The sequence below is a fragment of the Rhinatrema bivittatum genome, chromosome 8 (genome assembly GCF_901001135.1).
Source record: "Rhinatrema bivittatum chromosome 8, aRhiBiv1.1, whole genome shotgun sequence".
In the NCBI taxonomy this organism is placed as follows: Eukaryota; Metazoa; Chordata; class Amphibia; order Gymnophiona; family Rhinatrematidae; genus Rhinatrema; species Rhinatrema bivittatum.
Genome location: NC_042622.1, coordinates 245,744,341 through 245,765,513, shown reverse-complemented (window position 1 = coordinate 245,765,513; position 21,173 = coordinate 245,744,341). Strand labels below are relative to the sequence as shown.

The window sequence follows — 21,173 nt, the reverse complement described above, 5'->3', positions numbered from 1 at the left end:
GCTTGGGCCTCACCGCTGTGGGAGTGAGTCGATCTGGTCCTGCAGGATCTCCAAGCATTCCTGTTGCTGTTTCGTATCGTCTTTGACAACCCCGGGCAACAGACGGTCTCCAATACCACCTTGCTTTACTTACGACAGGGATCCCAACCCCTGATGGACTATGTAATCCAGTTCCATACTTCGGCGTCCAAACTTCATTGGGGCAAAGACTGTCTGCGCTCAATTTTCCTAGATGGTCCAAACTCTCGGATAAAGGATGAATTGGCGGCCCGCGAACTACCCTCTTCTCTGGTCGCCTTGATTGACTTGGCTGGCCGCATTGACCACTGGCTCCAGGAGAGGTCCCGAGAGTTATCATCCTCTAGAAGACCTCCACCTACTTCCCGGTCCTCTCGTCATTCGCCTTCTCCCAAGCCAGTGCCTGCTGCCACCAGGGACGCCCCTGAGGAACCCATGCAGTTGGGCCGCAGTCCTTTAACCCCCGAGAAACGCCTCCGACGTCGTCGTGGTGGACTCTGCTTATACTGTAAAGGAGCAGGACACATGCTCGCCCGTTGCCCGGGCCTAGGTCGAGTCGGGGGACTTTCCCTAGGCCTAACTTCTCCTGCTCCCCCGCTTACCTTACCAGTCGCCATTATTGGTGAAAAGAATGACTTCCACACTCTGGCTCTAGTCGACTCCAGCTCGGGCGGTAACTTCATCCTCAAACGACTGGTTCAGCACCTGCGGATTCCTACTTGCCTTGCTCCCATGCCGCTTGTACTTTCCTCCATCTCGGGAAAACCCATGCCGGGGAAGGTCACCCATACCACTGTTCCAGCCACCTTGCGCACTGGTGCTCTCCATGAGGAAAAAATCGTCTTTCACGTTTTGGACCATGCCATTCACCCCATAGTCCTCGGCTTGCCCTGGCTCTGGAAACACTCCCCTAAGTTTGAGTGGGCCTCCATGCAGCTGTCACAGTGGGGACCTTCGTGCCACAACGCTTGGATGAAGATACCGTCCACTCGGTGCTGTCTCTCCACCACCCTGTCTCCTGCAGGGCTACTGGCCCACTACGCCTCCTACGCCGATGTCTTTTCGAAGCAAGGGGCGGATGTGTTACCACCTTATCATCCGTATGACTGCGCCATCAACCTCCTGCCCAAAGCAGAACCCCCTCGTGGGCGTGTCTATCCTCTCTCACTCACTGAGACCAAAGCCATGACGGACTACATACAGGAGAACTTAGCTAAAGGATTCATTTGCTGGTCTACATCCTCCACTGGAGTGGGTTTCTTTTTTGTGGCAAAAAAGGATGGGTCTCCGCGACCCTGTATAGACTACAGGGGTCTGAATGCCATCACTATCAAAGATCGCTATCCTCTGCTGCTCATCTCGGAGTTATTTGACCGTTTGCAAGGAGCCAGAATCTTCTCGAAACTTGATCTCCGCGGGGCCTACAACTTGATTCGTATCCAAGAGGGCGAAGCGTGGAAGACGGCGTTCAACACTCGGGACAGGCACTATGAGTACCTTGTAATGCCGTTTGGCTTGTGCAATGCCCCCGCCATTTTTCAAAACATGATGAACGATGTCTTCCTTGATCTCTTATACAGTTCCGTGGTTATCTACTTAGAAGATATTCTCGTGTTCTCCAAGGACCTACAAACTCACCGCCAAGATGTCATCCGAGTATTTCAACATCTTCGAGACAACCGGCTGTTTGCCAAGCTTGAAAAATGTACCTTTGAAGTAGAGAGTTTACCGTTTCTTGGCTACATTGTCTCCCGCCATGGTTTCCAGATGGACCCAGAAAAACTCCAAAGTATCCTGAACTGGCCTCAACTTGTCAGCCTGCGGGCCCTGCGACGCTTCCTGGGGTTCGCTAATTATTATCGAACTTTCATCCATAACTACACTAAAATTGTAGCTCCACTCACCGCCCTGACCCCTAAGGCAGCGAACCAGAAACTGTGGCCCGCCGTGGCCGTGTCAGCCTTCCAGCGTGTAAAAAACGCCTTCCTTCAAGAATCCTGTCTTCGGTATCCCAATCCACCATGGCCTTTCATAATCGAAATGAATGCCTCTTCTGTGGGTATAGCAGTGGCGTAGCCAGAATTGATTTTTTGGTTGGGCACAAGGTTAACATGGGTGGGCTGTAGGCATGCAGGTCTGAGACCTACTAGTTGTTTTCTTATTGATAAATAATGCCATATACTGCACCCTAGAATGGCTTTCTAAGTAATTTGCAACAGCCATTATGCAACATGCGTGAAACTTTAAAACATTTTACCTCAATTATTTCAAGCATTTACCAGCATTAAAAATTCCTTATTAATCAGAATTTATTTTATATTTATTGCAGTTTATAAATACATAAGTATAGAAAACAATCAGATCCAATCATGTAATAAAACAAAAATTAATATATTCTTTCATGAACCATCTTTGCAGAGCTAGGGCAATTCACATTACAACTAACATGAAAAAAAAAATTCAAATTCTGGTGTCACCTCAGCAAAAATAAACCCTCCATTGCTATTTTGTGAAGTAACACAAACTCTTGCAAAGAAAGAGGCATCTAGAACCTTGCCATACAGTCACAGCACTGACTCTCAGGATTCAAATAACAGTAACCTTATGAAAAAGCAGCAATGCAAATACTACACCAGGCCCTAGAACATTAATACATCACCTATGGGAATAACAGAACAAGCTGGACTACTACTACAGAGAAACTACACGCTAGCAGAAATACTGCATTTCAGTCACACACACACAGGCAAAACAGAGACCGATCTTTACCTAATATAGAAATAAGACACCACAAATTAGAAACAGAAACATGCAGATAAAACCAAAATAGAAAGCCTGAGAAACTGAAAAGTGGAATACTGAAGAAAGAGCAAAATACAAAAATATAAGAAATGCACATTCCCAAAGATGGTATATCTAATATCTCAAAAAAAATTATTTTTTTTTACCTTTGTTGTCTGATCTTTGTATTTTTCTAATCAGTTGGTCCTGGTCTCTTTTTCCTATTTTTTCCCTTGTCGCTCATTTCCTAATTCCTTTTCAGTGTCTTTCTTCTACTACTGTCGTCTTCCCTTCCACACACACACATACACGCTTTCTCTCACAGACTCCCTCACACACTCAAGCTCTCACTCTCATATGCTCCCCCCCCCCAAACATACACACACAAGCTCACATTCTCTGCAGACACACATACAAGCTCTCACTTTCTCACCCCTCCCCAGGCTTACATTCTTATGCACTCACAAACACACATCCAGGCACCCATTCTCACCCACACACTCAAACCCAGACTCCCATTCTCACCCACAAACCGATGCTCCTATTCTCACCCACACATACACATATTCAAGCTCCCATTCACACCCACACATATACACATTCAAGCACCCATTCTCACCCACACACACAAACCCAGACTCCCATTCTCTCCCACACATACACACATTTAAGGTCCCATTCTCACTCACATATACACACATTCAAGCACCCATTCTCACCCACACACAAACCCAGGCTCCCATTCTCAACTACATATTCACTCAACTACATATTCAAGCTTCCACTTCCTCCCCCTCCCAAGCAGGAAGATCAGTTGGCCTCTCCTGCTGCCACTGGCCTCCTGCTATCTTTGGGCCATACGGCCCACCGATCTTCTGCTTGGGGGGGAAAGGGGGAGGAAGTGGAAGCTGTGTGTGGTGCTTCTGCTCCCTCCCCCCCCCCCAAATAGGAAGAACGGTGGGCCATACGGCTGCAGGATCGCTTCCCCATGTGTGCCGTGCAAATGCACGGAATGGCTCGCCGGCCCTGGGTCCTCCTCTTCGCCATGCGGAAATGGGATCCCACAACAGCCTTTCAGGTCCGGTGCTCCAGTTGGGTGGGTCTGGGTCCAATTGGGTGGGCAGCTGACCACCTAGGCCCGCCTATGGCTATGCCACTGGGGTGTAGGGGCAGTACTGAGCCAGCACTCCACGACGGGCACTCTTCACCCATGCTCTTTCTATTCCAGACAATTCTCTCCCACGGAACGCAACTACGGGATAGATGATAAGGAGCTCCTAGTGGTAAAACTCGCATTTGAGGAGTGGCGGCCTTAGCTCGAGGGGGCACAACATCCCATCACCGTATACACAGACCATAAAAACTTACAATACTTACACCAAGCTCAGTGATTAAATCCCAGTCAGGCCCACTGGGCCCTTTTCTTCGCCCGCTTCAACTTCTGCTTGCACTACCGGCCCACTGCCAAAAACCTCAAGGCCGATGTCTTATACTGATCCTTTGTCCCCGAAGACATGGAGGAGCCCCCTGTCATATCATCGACCCCGCTCGGGTCATCCTCTCAGCGACCACTACCATTCCTTTGGGGAAGACGGTTGTTCCTCGCTGGCTCTGAAACACAGTCCTACAATGGGCCCATGACACCTGCACCGCAGGCCATCCCGGGAGAGCTCGTACCCTGACTTCCCTCCAACGATTCTATTGGTGGCCCACGATCAGATGCGACATCAGCAACTATGTAGACTCTTGCCCAGTCTGCGCCCAGCAAAAACCCCTCCCAGGCCGACCTTGGAAGCTCTTACAACCCCTACCAGCGCCCATGGAGCCCTGGTCGAACATTGCCACGGATTTCGTGGTAGACTTTCCACCCTCCGACAGCAACACAGTCATCTGTACAATAGTGGATCGATTTTCCAAAATGGCACACTTTGTCGCTCTGCCCGCTCTTCCCTCTGCTCCGCAATTGGTGCAGCTTTTTGTCCAGCACGTATTCCGCCTCCATGACCTACCCCAGCATATAGTCTCAGACCATGGGACTCAGTTCATGGCCAAGTTTTGGAAGGCTTTTTGCAAAGATTTCAATATTTCACTAGACTTCACCACGGCCTATCACCCTCAAGCCAATGGGCAGACAGAGAGGACACACCAAACCCTTAAACAGTTCCTGCGTAGCTACACCAATGCCCGACAAAACGATTGGGCATCCCTTTTGCCCTGGGCAGAATTTGCCTTGAATTCTCATGTTTCCTCAGCTACTAATACATACAAGAGAAGTGCAGAATAAACTTGCAGGTCCAGAAATGTATCAACTTTATCATCAAATTTATTAGTATTTCATATTATGGCAACTTCACTGGGTTTATAATAACAATTCAACGGGTCCTCCGTATGTATTTGTATCGCTGAGTGCAGCCCTTGCTCCTTTGTGGCATTTGTGGATCTCTCCTCAGCTACTAAGACATCTTTTCACCTGGTATGTGGCCGATAGCCTCTTCCTCCGCTGCCAGAACCGTTGATGGTACCATCCCCAGCAGCTAAGCTAAAAGCCCAGGAGTTACACTGTCTTTGCAATGAGACCCAAAGGCTCCTACAGGAAGCTAGCCGCAGAGCCAAGGAAATGACTGATACCCACAGAAGACCGGCACCTCAGTTCAGGCCAGGAGAAAAGGTCTGGCTCATCACTCAACATATCCGCCTTAAACTTCCATCCATGCATCTAGCCCTCGATATATTGGGCCGTTTCCAGTCCTTCGGCGCTTGGGGCCTGTCACCTATCAGCTTCGCTTACCCCCGTCATTGTGGATCCATAACTCCTTTCACGTCTCACTCTTAAAACCCTTGGTACTCTCCTGGCCTGCCAGGAGACGACCTAAACCGCAACCTGTGGCCTCAGACGACGATGCCACCTACCAAGTTCAAGATGTACTGGTCGTAAGGAAGCAAGGCCGGAGGTGGCAGTATCTTCTCGCTTGGGAAGGTTTTGGCCCAGAGGAAAACTCCTAGGAACCCGCCAGCAACATCCTAGATAAGGGTCTACTTCAGCAATTCCACGCTTCTCATCCCAAGAAGCCAAAACCTCCTGGAAGGGGCCGGCCCAGGGGGGCTACTGTTATACTCATCCCCTGGGCCGGTCCCTCTTCCCATGCCGTTCCCTGGGGCCGGAGGGCCTCTGTCATTGCCGACACTGGCGCAGGGCCTCCGGCCTGCAGGATGCTGCCAGCGCCGCCCCTAGCTGCTTCCTCTCCTAAGTGCGCACCTTAGCTAGAGATTTAAAGGGCCTGCAGCAGGAAGGCGCCGCCGGCCCTTCCCTTGGATGCCAGGGCTCTGCCCTATAAAAACCCTCAGCAAACAATCCCCAGACAACTTGGCAACGTCTGCTTCTGGTGTTTGTGTGGTGCATTGTCTTGTTCCAGCATTCCTGTTGTTCATGTGCCTGTTCCTGTCTTCTATGCTGCTTCCTGCCTTCCCAGTCCTCGGTCCTGCCTTCCAGCCTCATCCCAGCTCCTGCTCCTTCTCCCTCAGACGGATTCTTCTGGCTTCGACTTTGGATTGGACCTCATGCTTCTTGCTCGCCACCTGTCCTGGACCAGATCGGATCCCATGCTTCGTACTCGCTGCCTGCCTTGGACCTTCAGACTGGACCTCTCGCCTCAGCTCGCTGCCTGCCCTGAACTCGACCATTATTCATCAGAGCTTCATCACATGGGACCACCTAAGTCCAGCCGGCCCCTGGAACCCAAAGGCTCAACCTGCAGGGAACGGGGTTGGTATTGGTGAAGCCTCAATCAACCGGCCCCTGTCTTCCGCCAGCCTTGCCTCCTGACATTGGGAACCTGTGGATGGTCTTCCTCCCAGTTAGCGTCAATCCCAACTCAGGCCAAGGGTCCACAACATACGCCAAGGTCACAACACAGAGTTTCTCAGATTTTCTCAGTAGTTGTTTTTCGTGTCTTAAATCTTCATTGTACCAAGGTTTATTTTCTTTAAAGGAGCGTTGATATGGTTGGATTGATTTTATTTGGATTGGGCTTAGGTTTCCACTATTCCATTAACCATGATATCCCATGTGTCAAATGATGCAGAGGCATTGGAAAAGTTGAGGTCAATTAGTTTATCTTTTATAGTGTCAGCGAGTAGCTCTGGTTCTATCTTTTTTCTGAAGGTGACTGTCTGGTTGATGTTTGGGCTTTGTATTGTTGTGTTGAGGTTGGTTATATCCGTTTTTAGTAGTTGGTGGTCAGACCAAGGCAGAATCATATGAAAGATATTTATCACGCAATTGTTGTGGTTGGCGAGTATGAGATCTAGCATATGCCCAGCTTTAGGTGTTGGTTTGGATTCTAATTGTGACGATCCCATTGTTTCCATAGTTTCTAAGAAGGTTTCACATGCAGAGGATTTAACTGTGTTATTTGTTCGCATTTATTGTATTGTTTCGCACTTTGAGCTTTTGGAAAAGCAGGATATAAATAAAGTTTGATTTGATTCAACACAGTATTTTGGACCTCACAGTATTTTTATTATTCTTAATATCCAGAGGAAGAAGCACACAAAACTATCAGTGCTTGTACAATTAAAAGTGCAGAAAAAGAAAGAAAAAAAGGACATTTATGGAAGATGATAATGATGTAGGAAATACTAATGTTCATCTGTTTCTGCATATACTATAAAAACTCAAAATAATGCAACAATTATAATTTAATACAAAATAGAGTTTTGTAATAGTTGGATGGAGGAGTAGCCTACTGGTTAGGGCAGCTGGCTGTGAACTGGAGAAGCCAAGGTTCAAATCTGGTTTCTCCTACTGTTACTCCCTGTGACCTCAGGCAAGTCACTTCATTCTCCATTACCTCAGGTACCGAATTAGACTGTAAGTCCTCTGGGGCAGGGACCTATCTACTGTACCTGCATACAACTTGCCTTGAGTTTGGATTTGGAGAGGCAAATAATCAAGTCTAAACCATTTCTCTAGCACAGACATGAAGAGGGCTGCACATTTTCCATAGCTTCTGTGAAAGGTTGCAAGTCCGGGGCTGTCACCTGTGCTACATCATCTGCCAGGCCCCAGTAAATAAGTCACCAGTCCCAGCAGAGGATTATAAAGTACCCTTGAAAGGATTATAAAGCTTTTTTTAAGGATCCAAGTGATTTGTGTAATATTTTTTGTGACCTCACCATATATATATATATATATATATATATATATATATATATATATATATATATATGTATGGTTTCGGAGTTATTTTATTGAAATTGTGAACCAATATTATTAATCACGGAATATCGGTATACAAAATAATATAACTAAAATAAATAAATAAACCTCTGGAGAGAAAGGCAAGGAAGACTATGAGGAGCTAGAAGAAAGGAATTGAACATAATTTGGTAACTATTTGAAAAGGGGAAAGAAAAGGATAATTGGAAAGGCTAGGAAAAGGATGAAGTGACAACCCTATAAAGAGGAGAGAGAGAGAGAGAGAGCTGGATGGGCCCTAGAATAAAAACCTTGCTTTAGGCAGGCAGAACTTGGCATCTCCGACCATGACATGTTAAGCATGTTTTCCCAACTGCAATAGGAGTTCATGTCTACACCTAAAAGGCATTTTCACAAAACCCAAAACAAAAGTGTTCTTTATAATCACTACTCCAGAAGGAAAAAAAAAAAAAAACAACAACAAACGAACAACTTAGAAGAACGTAACCCATGGGTGACGGCTCAAGGGCTTAAATAACTTCTTTAAGAAAACCACAGTGACTGGGAGAGGCAATGCTGGGTTAGGTATTTACAGGCATGACTCACATTTGATCTTTTCAGAGAGGATTGAGTAACAGGAGAAGGATGTCAAGCAAGAACATTGCAGCAGCCCAAAGAGAAGGAAAGACAAAATCAAATAAAAGGAGGGAAGAAGGGGAGGGAGGGGCTGCTGGTTGGTGGAGGGAGAGCGAGGATCCCTCCTTGCTCCCAGGGGCTTCTTGATGGCAATAAACCATGTGGAAGGGGCGGGGCGCTCATTCCTGTAACAGCCTCAGCCGCTCAGACTTGCTCTGGGCTTCCACTGACTTGTCGCCTTTACTGCCTCCTCCGATTCCCTTCTTGCATTTCCACCGGGCTAAAGAACAAAAAGCCCACTTTTTTTTTTAATTTATTTTAAGGGGGAAACATTCGCTGCTGTTTGTCACCTGGCTGGGTGGATTCTCCTAGTGCTGAGCTATGATCTCTGCCGTGGTCTGGGGGCTCTCTTTTCTTACTCTGGGATCCTGGGCAGGTAAGTTATCTGTTCTGAATCCTCCTGCAAAAGTCTGTCCATTTCATTCCAGCCGTCCAGGCTGCAACCCGGGCCGAGATAAAAAGCAGATTCTGGGAAGGGAGAAAGGATTTAACAGGATTGTTTTCTAAATGATGAAAGTAGGGGGGAAACTTACCAAAATCCAGTGTGAAAAGACCAACTTTACAGAGTTAAAAAGCTGACAGACACAGAAAAAGAGAGCAGAGGGAGCGTCAGCTCCGGAAAGCTGCTCAAGAAATGTATCAAACTGATCCAATCAAAAGAGATCACCTTTTATATACATAGATATATAACTTTTATTTCTCTGCATTCACGTGGACTAACACTGCACCACGCTTTTAATAGTAGCAAATAAACTAAGGAGCAAGATTTCAAAATCCAATTTAGGGGGAAAGAAACCTTAATAATAGAAACGCAGAGGAAATGCACCTTTGGCACTTTTCTTCTTAGGGGCGTGAAAACGTTTTTATAGGGCTGGATTCCTGAGAAATGTGCAAGGAATTTAGGGGGAGAGGTCTGCCTCCTGGGTCTTTTCTCCCAAGGAAACTCAACTCCTGCTGCGCACCCTCAGCACCGCCTTCTCCGGTTTCATCTCTGCTCCTCACCTGAGGGGACAGCGGAAGAGAGCGAGAGAAGCCGAGGTCCCGGGGGCCCCGCGGAGTAGCCCAGGCTGGGGACGGGAGACCCTGGGGCAGGAAGGAGGGGGCAGGTCACGCGTTCCTCTGGCCTCTGTTCGCGCAACTCCGCAATCGCATTTGTGAGGAATTTAACGCACTCCAAATTACTCTTCATGTACCAAGAAAAGCGAGCTGGTCCAGCCCGGGAGAAATTGGGTTGTGCTCCGCCGAGATTTCCTGCCGGGTCAGATTGTTCGCACATCTCCGACTTCTGTAAACTCAGGGTTTCTCCTGTAGTGATGAGCAATCCTGAATCCCTTCGGTAGTACATCCTGTACCCAGCAATCAGAGCTGTGAGGAAGAGGCTTTGTGTGCCAGTCTGTAAAATAGAAAACCTCTTCTGCTCCCATTAATTCTTGCGTTATTCAATAATATACCCACATGGCAGAAATTCAGTTTTTTAGATGCAAAATAAAGCTTTTGATTTATGCAGTAAAGTTAGACATTTCTAATTTTATACCGTATTTTAATTAAAATGCCTTTTATTGTTCTTTTTCCTGTAAACCTAATTTTTTAAAATTTAATTCGTGTTTCTGTCTGCATATCCTGCACGCCCCTTAGTGTAATTTGATGAAACTATAATAAAACAGGCATTTCCTTCGGTTTGTTCGATCGTAAGCTTTTTTTTTTTTTTTTTTTTTTTTAAATTGACCAGTCGTTTTTAAAATTCATTTTGTTCTGTGTGAGAGGCTGGAACACCTTTCCTTACTGTCTGACTGCTTAATATCGAAAGTGAGGAGAAATGTAGAAAAGGACATAGGAGTCCTAGATTCTCCTGATAGCTGTCTGAGTCTGCTGCAGTTATATTTTCATGCTTCAAGAAAAGGATATTTCGGTTGCCTTGGAAAGGGTCCTCTTTTGGCTCCGTCCTTTGGAGCTTTGTGTCTAAAGCTGGTTTTTAGCACTTCCGAATCTCACAGAACTGAGATCGAGGTCTTGGCCAGGATGTTGAGAGAACGCTGAAGGGTGGACCCTGCAGATCTGGAGTTTCTGGAGGGAGTGAAACTGGTCAACCTGTGGCACCAATGCCCAGAGTGCAAATCATGAGGTTTCCACTTGCACCCGGAGCACAGCAGCCTGGTAATTCTAAATCTTGTGGCATTTGCTATACAGGAAGACAAAAGGTTGCCCTTTAGTGCCCCAAGTGCCTTATGGAAGAGATGAGGTCAGGTTAAGCCTGTCTCATGGTTATTATGCTTTGTTAATTACTGGTTATTTTTTTGTGGTTTAAAACTTTTCCTTTTCGATTGGAAGTGTTTTGTGTTTGTAAGTGTGGAGAACACCCTGTTTCATACTCAGGTATATGATGGGTGTAGAAGAGAGAGGAAGGGGCGGGGAAGGAGAGAAACCCAGCCAGATAGAGAGAAGGAGAGAGAAAAGGAGAGAGGGAATGGGAAAAACAGAGAAGGGGGAGAGACCAGGAGAGAGGTGGGAGGAAGAAAGGGGGAGAGAGAGAAGGGAGGAGCAGAGATAGGCGGGGAGGAGGAAGGGGTAAGTGAGAAGGAGAAGAAGAAGAAGAGGGACAGAGAGAGAGAGGAGGCTGCAGGGTGCAGGACGAATTACCCAAGGAAAGGTCCTGGAATGCTGAAATTATAGTATTGGAATGGGGCTACCATGATGGTGTGGGGTCCTTTAAAGCACGGGTCCTAGGGTGGTTACCCCTATTCATCCCCCTTCGACCCTCTGGGTGGGAGAGACAAGGAGAGAGGAGAAGGGAGGAGGAAATAGGAAGATCAAGTGTGTTTTTAATGAGTCATTTCATTTCTATTTAATTTTCCATATGTAGATGTTTACAGAAGATATGTGTAAGAAAAGAAACAAAATGATAGACTGATTGCTTCAGACTTAAATTGTTGATTGTCTGTGGCTACTGTTCCTGAGTCATGTAAATGGCCAAGTATCAAGATCCCTGGTCAATGGCATTTTACCTTAGGCTGCAGCAGAAGTATTTGGGCCTGCTTGGGGGCTGTTCAGCTCCATGCCATACAGATTTAGTCTTGTGCATGACTGTTATGGTTCTGGCCGTGAGCGCCGCGACCAGACCCTTACTTCCGTGCTCCTGGACCTGTTCCCGCTTCGGGTAGCCTAGTTCGCGGCCTGTTCGGCGGCGTCCCCGCGGGGCCCACACCGCCGGGAAGCCTCCTATGGATGCCCTGCCCCTAGGCGCGTGCGCGCCACTTGGGTGCTTTTCTAGGCCGTTTCCCGCCAGTGGTGACTCTGCCCAGTTCCTGACGTCAGACGCCGCAGCCTTGATAAGCCAGCCGCGGACACTCAGTCTTTGCCTTGCAATGGGCTTACCTACTGGTCCCCTGTTGCTCCGTGCCCCGGCGTGAGCTCCCTTGGAACTCGCTCCATTCCTGCTTGCCTGCTACAGTACCTGCTTGGTTCCTGCTTGCCTGCTACAGTTCCTGTCTACTGTCCTAGTCTGGTTCTAGTATCCGAGTCTTGCTACAGTTCCTGTCTACTGTTCTAGTCTGGTTCCAGTATCCGAGTCTTGCTACAGTTCCTGTCTACTGTTCTAGTCTGGCTCCAGTTCCCAGTCCTGTTCATCAGCCTGCTCGTTCCAGTCTCAAGTTCATCAGCTCGCCAGCAGCCGGGCTCCTATGGCCTCCTCCCGGGGGGGGGAGGGGGCTTCGGCTTCCAAGGGTGAAGCCTCACCTAAGTCCCAGCAGCTGGGCTCCTACGGGCTCCTCCCGGGGGAGCACCAGCTTCCAGGGTGAAGAGCACCACTATGTCCTACCTGAACATCTGCCTCCCAGCCTGCAGTGTACCAGAGACATTCAACCCCTTTCCCAGTCTCCTGCAGGTCGGCCCAAGGGTCCACTAAACTGAGACTCCATAACAGATTGCAAGGCCATGGACTCGGCGGATGCCTCTGCTCCCTCGGACCTGCCTGGGATGGCCCAGCAGATGCTACAGCACCAGAGCTGCATTGATACCCTGGCAGCTACAGTGGAACGGCTGTCCTCTCGTCTGGAGTTTTTGCCCCCTGCTGGCACGGTCGCCGAGGGACACAGCTCTTCTGTGACTCAGCTACCGGCACCCTCTCGCTACGCTGGAGATTTAAGGACCTGCCGCGGCTTTCTGAACCATGTTTCATACGGTTCTCCCTGTTGCCTCGGCAGTTCCCCTACGATGCAGTGAAAGTAGCGTATATCCTGTCCCTGCTGGACGGGAAGGCCTTAATATGGGCCTCGCCCCTTTGGGAACACAATGATCCCTCGCTAATGGACTTACAACAGTTCATCTTGAACTTCCGACAGGCTTTTGATGAGCCAGCCCGAGTAGCTACTGCTACATCTGAACTGCTACAGCTTTGTCAGGGGGCTCATTCCTTAGCGGACTATGCTATGGAATTCCGGACTTTAGCCCAAGAAGTAGGTTGGCAGGATGGTAGTCTTAAGGCCATCTTCTTGGAGGGCCTTTCTGGACGCACAATAAAGCTCTGGAATTTGTTGCCAGAGGATGTGGTTAGTGTAGTTAGTGTAGCTGGGTTCAAAAAAGGTTTGGATAAGTTCTTGGAGGAGAAGTCCATTAATGGCTATTAATCAAGTTGATTTAGGGAATAGCCACTGCTATTAATTGCATCAGTAGCATGGGATCTTCTTAGTGTTTGGGTAATTACCAGGTTCTTGTGGCCTGGTTTTGGCCTCTGTTGGAAACAGGATGCTGGGCTTGATGGACCCTTGGTCTGACCCAGCATGGCAATTTCTTATGTTCTTATGAGATTGCTGCCCGAGATCTTCCGGAAGACCTCAATGCCTTGATAGAGATGGCTGCCCGCTTTGATCGCCGCCTACAACAACGGGCCAAGGAGCAGCCCTCTTCCTGCCACAGTCCTGTTTCTGTGTCGTCGAGATCCGTGTCTTCTCCTAAGACTTCTCGTCCAGACACTCCCACCTTCGAACCCATGCAACTGGGATGGGCCCCGCTCTCTGCTGAGGAGAGGCAACATCACCATATGTTGAAATTGTGCTTGTATTGTGGCCAGAGGGGCCATTTCCTGGCACGCTGCCAGGAGCGTGCAGAAAACACCAAAGCCTAGGAGGTCGGGAGGAACTCCTCCTAGGCTGTGCTGCAGCTCCTCAATGTACCGTGCCTGTTACCTTGAAATACCCTGAAGGAACCATCGAGACGATCGCGTTCCTGGATTCTGGAGCCGGGGTAATTTTATCCTGCAGGACTTGGTCTCCCAACTGCGAATTCCCACGCATAGATGGGAGGTCCCATTGCGAATTACCTCCATCCAGGGGACGCTCCTTCCAGGACCGATTGTGATGTCCACGGCACCCATTACTGTCCGCACCGGGGCGATCCATTCGGAGGAGATAGCCTTCCTAGTGTTGGATAAGGCTGTCCACCCTGTGGTACTAGGGTTGCTGTGGTTACAGAAGCACTCGCCCACGATTCAGTAGGATACCCTGCAGATTGTCAATTGGAGCCCTTTCTGCTTAGCCCATTGTATGAAGGTGCCTAAGGCTCCCAGACTTCCGTTGATGCACTCTGTCCTAGGTCCTCCGGCACCCTATGAGGACTTCTCGGATGTTTTTTCCAAGTCCAAGGCGGAAATCCTTCCGCAGCATCGCCCGTATGACTGTGCTATTGACCTGCTACCTGGAACTATGCCCCCCGAGGAAGGGTATATCCCTTGTCATTACCTGAAACCCGGGCCATGTCTGAGTATATCTCAGAGAATCTGGCCAGGGGCTTTATTCGCCCGTCCAAGTCGCCTGCAGGGGCAGGCTTCTTCTTTGTCAGCAAGAAGGACGGCTCGCTGAGACCGTGTATAGACTATCGAGGCCTCAATTCTATTACCAAGCGGGATCGCTGCCCACTCCTGATAATCCCGGAGCTTCTCGATGGGCTCCAGGGAGCAAAGATTTTCACAAAGTTGGACCTACGAGGTGCTTACAACTTAGTCAGAATTCATCCCGGAGACGAGTGGAAAACCGCTTTTAATACCAGAGACGGGCATTACAAATATCTTGTGATGCCTTTCGGCTTATGTAATGCTCCGGCGTTGTTCCAGCACCTAATGAATGAGGTGTTATGGGACCTTCTGAACACCTGCGTAATCATCTACCTCGACGATGTGTTAGTCTACTCCCAGGACCTGCCTTCACACCGTCAGCATGTCCGTCAAGTGCTCCAAATGCTCAAGGAGCATAGTCTGTACGCGAAACTTGAAAAATGTAGTTTCGAGAAGATGTCCCTGCCATTCCTGGGCTATATAATCTCAGCAACAGGCTTCCAAATGGATCCTGAGAAAGTTGCAGCAATTAAGAATTGGCCCCGGCTGAGGGGTCTCAAAGTTTTGCAACGCTTCCTTGGCTTTTCCAATTTCTACCGTCACTTTATTCCTAATTACTCCTGTATTGTGGCCCCGTTGACTGCCCTCACCCGAAAGGGAGCCAACGCGGTGGATTGGCCTGTTCCCACTTGCCAAGGAAGCATTCTTGTTGGACACCTGCCTTCATCGTCCTGACCCCAGCCGGCCCTTTGTGGTGGAAGTCGATGCCTCCAATGTAGCCGTGGGGGCCGTGCTGAGCCAGTACTCCGATTCTGGACAATTGCTACCCTGTTCATATTTCTCGAAGAAATTCTCGCCGGCGGAAAGCAACTACTGTGTTGGTGATAAAGAGTTGCTGGCCGTGAAACTTGCCCTGGAGGAATGGAGACAGTGGTTGCAGGGAGCCAACCATCCAGTGACGATTTACACCGAACACAAAAACTTAGCATTTTTGAAGCAAGCCCAATGCCTAAATCCGAGGCAAGCCCGGTGGTCGCTGTTTTTTGATCGGTTTAACTTTACTCTATGCTACCGACCCGGCTCTAAGAATGTTCGAGCCAACGCGCTCTCGTGCTCCTCTTAGGTTGAAGAGGCTTCTGATCAGTGGCGTAGCCACAGGTGGGCCTGGGTGGGCAGGTGCCCACCCAACTTAGACCCAGGCCCACCCAACTGGCACCGGAACTGCAAGGCTGTCACGGGATCCCATCCCTGCGACAGCGAACAAGAGAACCCACGCCTCGCGCGCCATCACGGCACACATGGGGAAGCGCTGCTGCGGCCGTATGGCCAACCGGTCTTCCTGTTGAGGGGGGGGGGGAGCAGAAGCGCCGCGCGCAGCTTCCGCTTCCTCCCCCCAATGCAGGAAGATCAGCTGGCCTCTCCTGCTGCCACCTGTTCTCCTGCTATCTTCGGGCCAAATGGCCCGCCGAACTTCCTGTTTGGGGGTGGGGGAGCGGAAGCGCCGCGCACCGCTTCCGCTTTCTCCCCCAAAACAGGAAGATCAGCTGCCTCTCCTGCTGCCACCGGCCTCCTGCTATCTTCAGGCGTCGGGCCGTATGGCCCACCGATCTTCCTGCTTGGGGGGGGAGGGAGGAAGCGGACGTTGTGCGCTGCGCTTCCGCTCCCCCCCCCCCGACAGGAAGTTTGGCGGGCCATACCGCCCGACGCCCGAAGATAGCAGGAGTCCGGTGGCAGCAGGAGAGGCAGCTGATCTTCCTGCTTTGGGGGGAGGAAGCGGAAGCTGTGCACGTGCTTGAATGTGTATGTGTGGATGAGAATGGGAGTGTGTGTGTGTGTGTGTGAAAACTGGAGCCTGGGTGTGTATGTGGGTGAGAATGGAAGCTTGAATATGTGGGTGAATGGGAGCTCGAATGTGTGTATGTGTGGTTGAGAATGGGAGCCTGGGTTTGTGTGTGGGTGAGAATGGGAGCTTGAATGTGTGTATATATGGGTGAGAATGAGAGCCTGGGTTTGTGTGGGTGGGTGAGAATGGAAGCTTGAATATGTGGATAAGAATGGGTGCTTGAATGTGTGTATGTGTGGGTGAGAATAGGACCTTAAATGTGTATATGTATGGATGAGAATGGGAGCTTGAATATGTGTGGGTGAGACTGGGAGCATGGGTTTGTGGGTGAGAATGGGAGTCTGGGTTTATGTGTGTGGGTGAGAATGGGTGCCTGGATGTGCGTCTGTGTGTGCATAAGAATATAAGCCTGGGGAGGGGTGAGAAAGTGAGAACTTGTATGTGTGTCTGCAGAGAATGTGAGCTTGGGGGGGGGGGGGGGGGGGGAGAGCATATGAGAGTGAGAGCTTGAGTGTGTGAGAGGGAGTCTGTGAGAGAAAGCGTGTATGTGTGTGTGTGTGTGTGTGTGTGGAAGGGAAGAAGACAGTAATAGAAGAAAGACACTGAAAAGGAATTAGGAAATGAGCTATAAGGGAAAAAATGGGAAAAAGAGACCAGGACCAACTGATTAGAAAAATACAAAGATCAGACAACAAAGGTAAAAATATATATCTATATTTTGAGATGTTAGCAATTTAAATATAAGCAACACAACCGCTCTCTCAAAATTTATGGACAGGTAGGAGCCGTGTATAAAATCGTAATAATAAGAAGGCTAAAGTACCACAAATCACCGTGAATTATGTTTGTATCATTAAGTAAATCTCATACTTAGGCGTAGATGTGAATGCTATGCTGCATAATTTGGCATTATTTATCAGTAAAAAAACAACTAGTAGACCTGCATGCCTACAGCCCACCCATGTTAACCTTGTGCCCACCCAAAAAATCAATTCTGGCTACGCCACTGTGTATCAAAAAATAAAGAAATTCCCCTTTGGCAGAGTTTTAGGTTGGCCATGACTCCAAATTATGCCTGTTCCTCCATATGCCTTTTTCAAATATGCAGCACATCTCACTACATCAACTAAGGTGGCTAACTTTTCCATGGACCATAACTGGACACCCCACTAAACTTCATGCTTTGGGAGTGGGGGCGGGGGGAGGTTGTTGATCCACTCATTCTTGGCTGTTTTATAAAATGTTATTTCAATTATCCTCATAAACACATCAACCACAGCCTCTCTCATGCAGTTTTGTTCTCTATCACAACTAAAGCCTTTCATATACACATCCTTCTCCATACTTCCTCATAAACACACAGCCACCTATCTTATATTCACATACACACTCTCAAACACATGGCCTTCTCTCATATACACATGAGTCTACCAAACACACAACCTGCTCTCTCATACATACAGCCTTCTCTGTCAGACACAAATACACACACACACACATACAAGGTCCTCTCTCATAAACGCATACACACTCCCAAACACACAGCCTCCTCTCCCATACATACATGCACACTCCCAAACGCACAGTCTCCTCTCTCATACACACACATACACATACTCCCAAACACACAGCTTCCTCTCTGATATATACATGCACACTCCCAAACGCAGTCTCCTCTCTCATACACACACACATACACATATTCCCAAACTCACAACCTCCTCTCTGATACATACATACTCCCAAATGCACAACCTCCTCTCCCATACACACAGCCTCCTCTCTCATACATACATGCACACGCCCAAACACACAGCCTCCTTTTTAGACAGACACATATACTTCCAAACACACAGCCTCTTCTCTCAGACACAGGTGGTTCTCTCTCCCTTTCCTTAAAACCTTCCCAGCCTTTCATCTCTGTCTCCCTTGTGCCTCCTGTCTCTCAATATGCCCTTCCCCTCCTCTCTGCATGCCTCTCTTTTGCTACCCTCATGTCTCTAGTCCCTCCCTTCATATGCTCTTGTCTTTCTCTCCCTCCTTCCCTCCTTGTTTCCTCCTGTCTCCCTCTCCTCCCCGTGCCTTCTTCGTTCCTTATCTCCTCTCCTCCTGTGTCCCCCTGTCTCCTTTGTGCCTCTTCTGTCTCTTCCTTCCCTTCCCCCCTATATGTCTCCCTCCTTCCTGCATGCTTCTTTCTTGTGACCTTCCATCATTCTGTACCCATTCTGTATCTCTTTCCTCCCTTGCTCCCCATTGTCTATATTTCTTTCCCTCCCCTTTTCTCTGTGTCCCCCTCTGACTCTCCCCTTTCCTCACCCTGTGACTCTGACTGTCTCTTTCTCCACCTTCCCCTTCTCTCTTCCTGTATCTCTCTGCTAGCTCACTGCAGCCCCTCTCTCAGGTGTTGACCCAGCACTCAATGAGGGAGGGGGAGGAACCCAGAGGGCCACTATTGCAGAGATCTGTGGAGCCACTGGGAACTGAGGCCAGTGCTATGCCCCGCCTTCTCTATCCCATCTAATCACACAAGACAGGAAAGGAGGCAAGAGGGCGGGGGGGACACAGCTCGGCTCTCCGCTCTGTCTTTCCCCGTGACCAGGAAGCTGTGGGAAAGAAGAGAAGCCTCCTGCAAAATCCAGATTTTTTACAAAATTAGCTTAGGAAAATACCTATAGCACCTGAATGTAATCTGCTTTGATGTACACTTTGAAGTGACGAAAAGTGGAATATAAAAATCTAAATAAATAAGAGCAGGAGTAAACTGTTGGGTTTTCCCTTTCTCTCCCACCACCCCAAAAAAGGAAGCTCCATCCTCCACTCTACCACTCCTAGAAGAATATAGTACAGGTTATCCAAAGTGTGTTAGACAAGGAGGGGGGATTAGAAGATGCAATGGCCATCTGGTTAGGTCACCACAGAAGACCATAGTAAACTCTTCAGATCCTCTCATTTGTCTAAGGAAGCTGTAGCTTGAGCCTCCATGTCTCCTACAACGATCATAAAACAGAAAAATTACTAATCTACATGCATGACCATGAAACTCAAAGCCATCCTACACAGAGAAAATGAGTCTAAAACCACATCACATATCCTGGCCTTCTTATACCATCGGCCTCTTATAAAGCAGAGTTCTAGAATCTTGGCAAGATTTAGGGATCTTTGTAGGGTGTAATATCTTGTACTGGATCATCACCAATACACAGGAAAGAAGAAACCCAGGGACTATAATACATTCAATTATTAGTGGCATGAACCTAGATATTGGGCCCGATATTCTGTGCCACTTAGCCAATTAAATTTGGACTTAGCCAGATAAACGGCAATATTCAGCGTTATTCAGCTTAGTTAGCCAGATAAATGCAGGACTGCTATTCAGCTATCCTTAAGTTAATTGGCTACCTATAAGGTAACCATATATTCAGCAGTATGGCCATGCTACCGAATATTTTGTCTGGCTAGAGTGTACAGTCGGACACTGGCTGAATATCAGCCCCATTGGATTCATGACTCATTATGGGAGCCTTAAATGCCTTCTGTTCTCAGTCCTGATGAGGTGTTACCGTAACACCCTGTTCACAATTCCAATACTTCTAGCTTCTAAGCTTCTGCTAACTTATTCTAATTGATACTTATCATGTCTCCACTCAACACCTCCTGATACTAATCAATGTTAATCCAGTCTCCACTCAATACATCCTAATGATCTCTCTTGTGGAAATTTCTGCCTCACAATATTCTTTACATATGAAAGCTTCCTTCTTCCAGCCTTGAAGACTATCAGAAGATGGGACCTTGTGGTGTCAAAAGTCCAAGTACTACAGCATTGCTTTTTTTTTGTTGGTCCAATGAAAGATATCAGAACCTATAAATATTTTAGCTGTTAGTTCTTCAAATTTTTTTATATTGTCACTTGCATCAACTGTGAATTGTATTAAAACCCACTGTGGTGCCACCCTGATGTACACATATGGGGCTCTCATACCACATCCCTCGTGTAACTTTTATCATTGTCTGACTGATCCCAGAAACTGCAGAGCCTTCATGCCTGATTGTGAGGAGGCAAAGGCCATCCCCCTTCCTGCAGCTGTTACTACTGGACAATTATTGTGACCCACAAGACCCTAGAACAGGGGTGGGCAATTCCGGTCCTCGAGGGCTGCAAACCAGTCGGGTTTTCAGGATATCCTTAATGAATATGCATGAGAGAGACCTGCATACACACTGCCTCAGTTGTATGCAAATCTATTTCATGCATATTCATTAGGGGTATCCTGAAAACCCGACTGGTTTGCAGCCCTCGAGGACCGGACTTGCCCACCCCTGCCCTAGAAGATCCTTCTGCCTATCACCAAAAGTACTTTTTTCTCATATTTCATCTCTGATAGTGAACATTTAGAGTTGATGTATCCTGTCTGTGCATGGGTCTAGTGATAAGAACATAAGAACATGCCATACTAGGTCAGACCAAGGGTCCATCAAGCCCAGCATCCTGTTTCCAACAGTGGCCAATCCAGGCCATAAGAACCTGGCAATTACCCAAAAGCTAAGTCTATTCCATGTTACTGTTGCTAGTAATAACAGTGGCTATTTTCTAAGTCAACTTAACTAATAGCAGGTAATGGACTTCTCCTCTAAGAACTTATCCAATCCTTTTTTAAACACAGCTATACTAACTGCACCAACCACATCCTCTGGCAACAAATTCCAGAGCTTAATTGTGCTTTGATTAAAAAAAACTTTCTCCGATTAGTTTTAAATGTGCCACATGCTCTAGTCTTTCTATTATTCGAAAGAGTAAATAACCGATTCACATC

At 48.0% G+C, this 21,173-nt stretch overlaps 1 protein-coding gene across 2 annotated transcripts in view; it reads left to right on the top strand.

Moving 5' to 3' along the window:
- The first annotated feature begins 8,725 nt into the window (after nucleotides 1-8,725).
- Nucleotides 8,726-21,173, top strand: part of LOC115098112 (cytokine receptor-like factor 1) — a 29,151-nt gene continuing 16,703 nt past the window's right edge. For both annotated transcript variants that reach the window (XM_029614444.1, XM_029614446.1), the window contains exon 1: nucleotides 8,726-9,068. In XM_029614444.1, coding sequence (XP_029470304.1) covers nucleotides 9,014-9,068 — 55 coding nt within the window. In that variant the 5' untranslated portion in view covers nucleotides 8,726-9,013. The remainder of the gene's footprint in view (nucleotides 9,069-21,173) is intronic.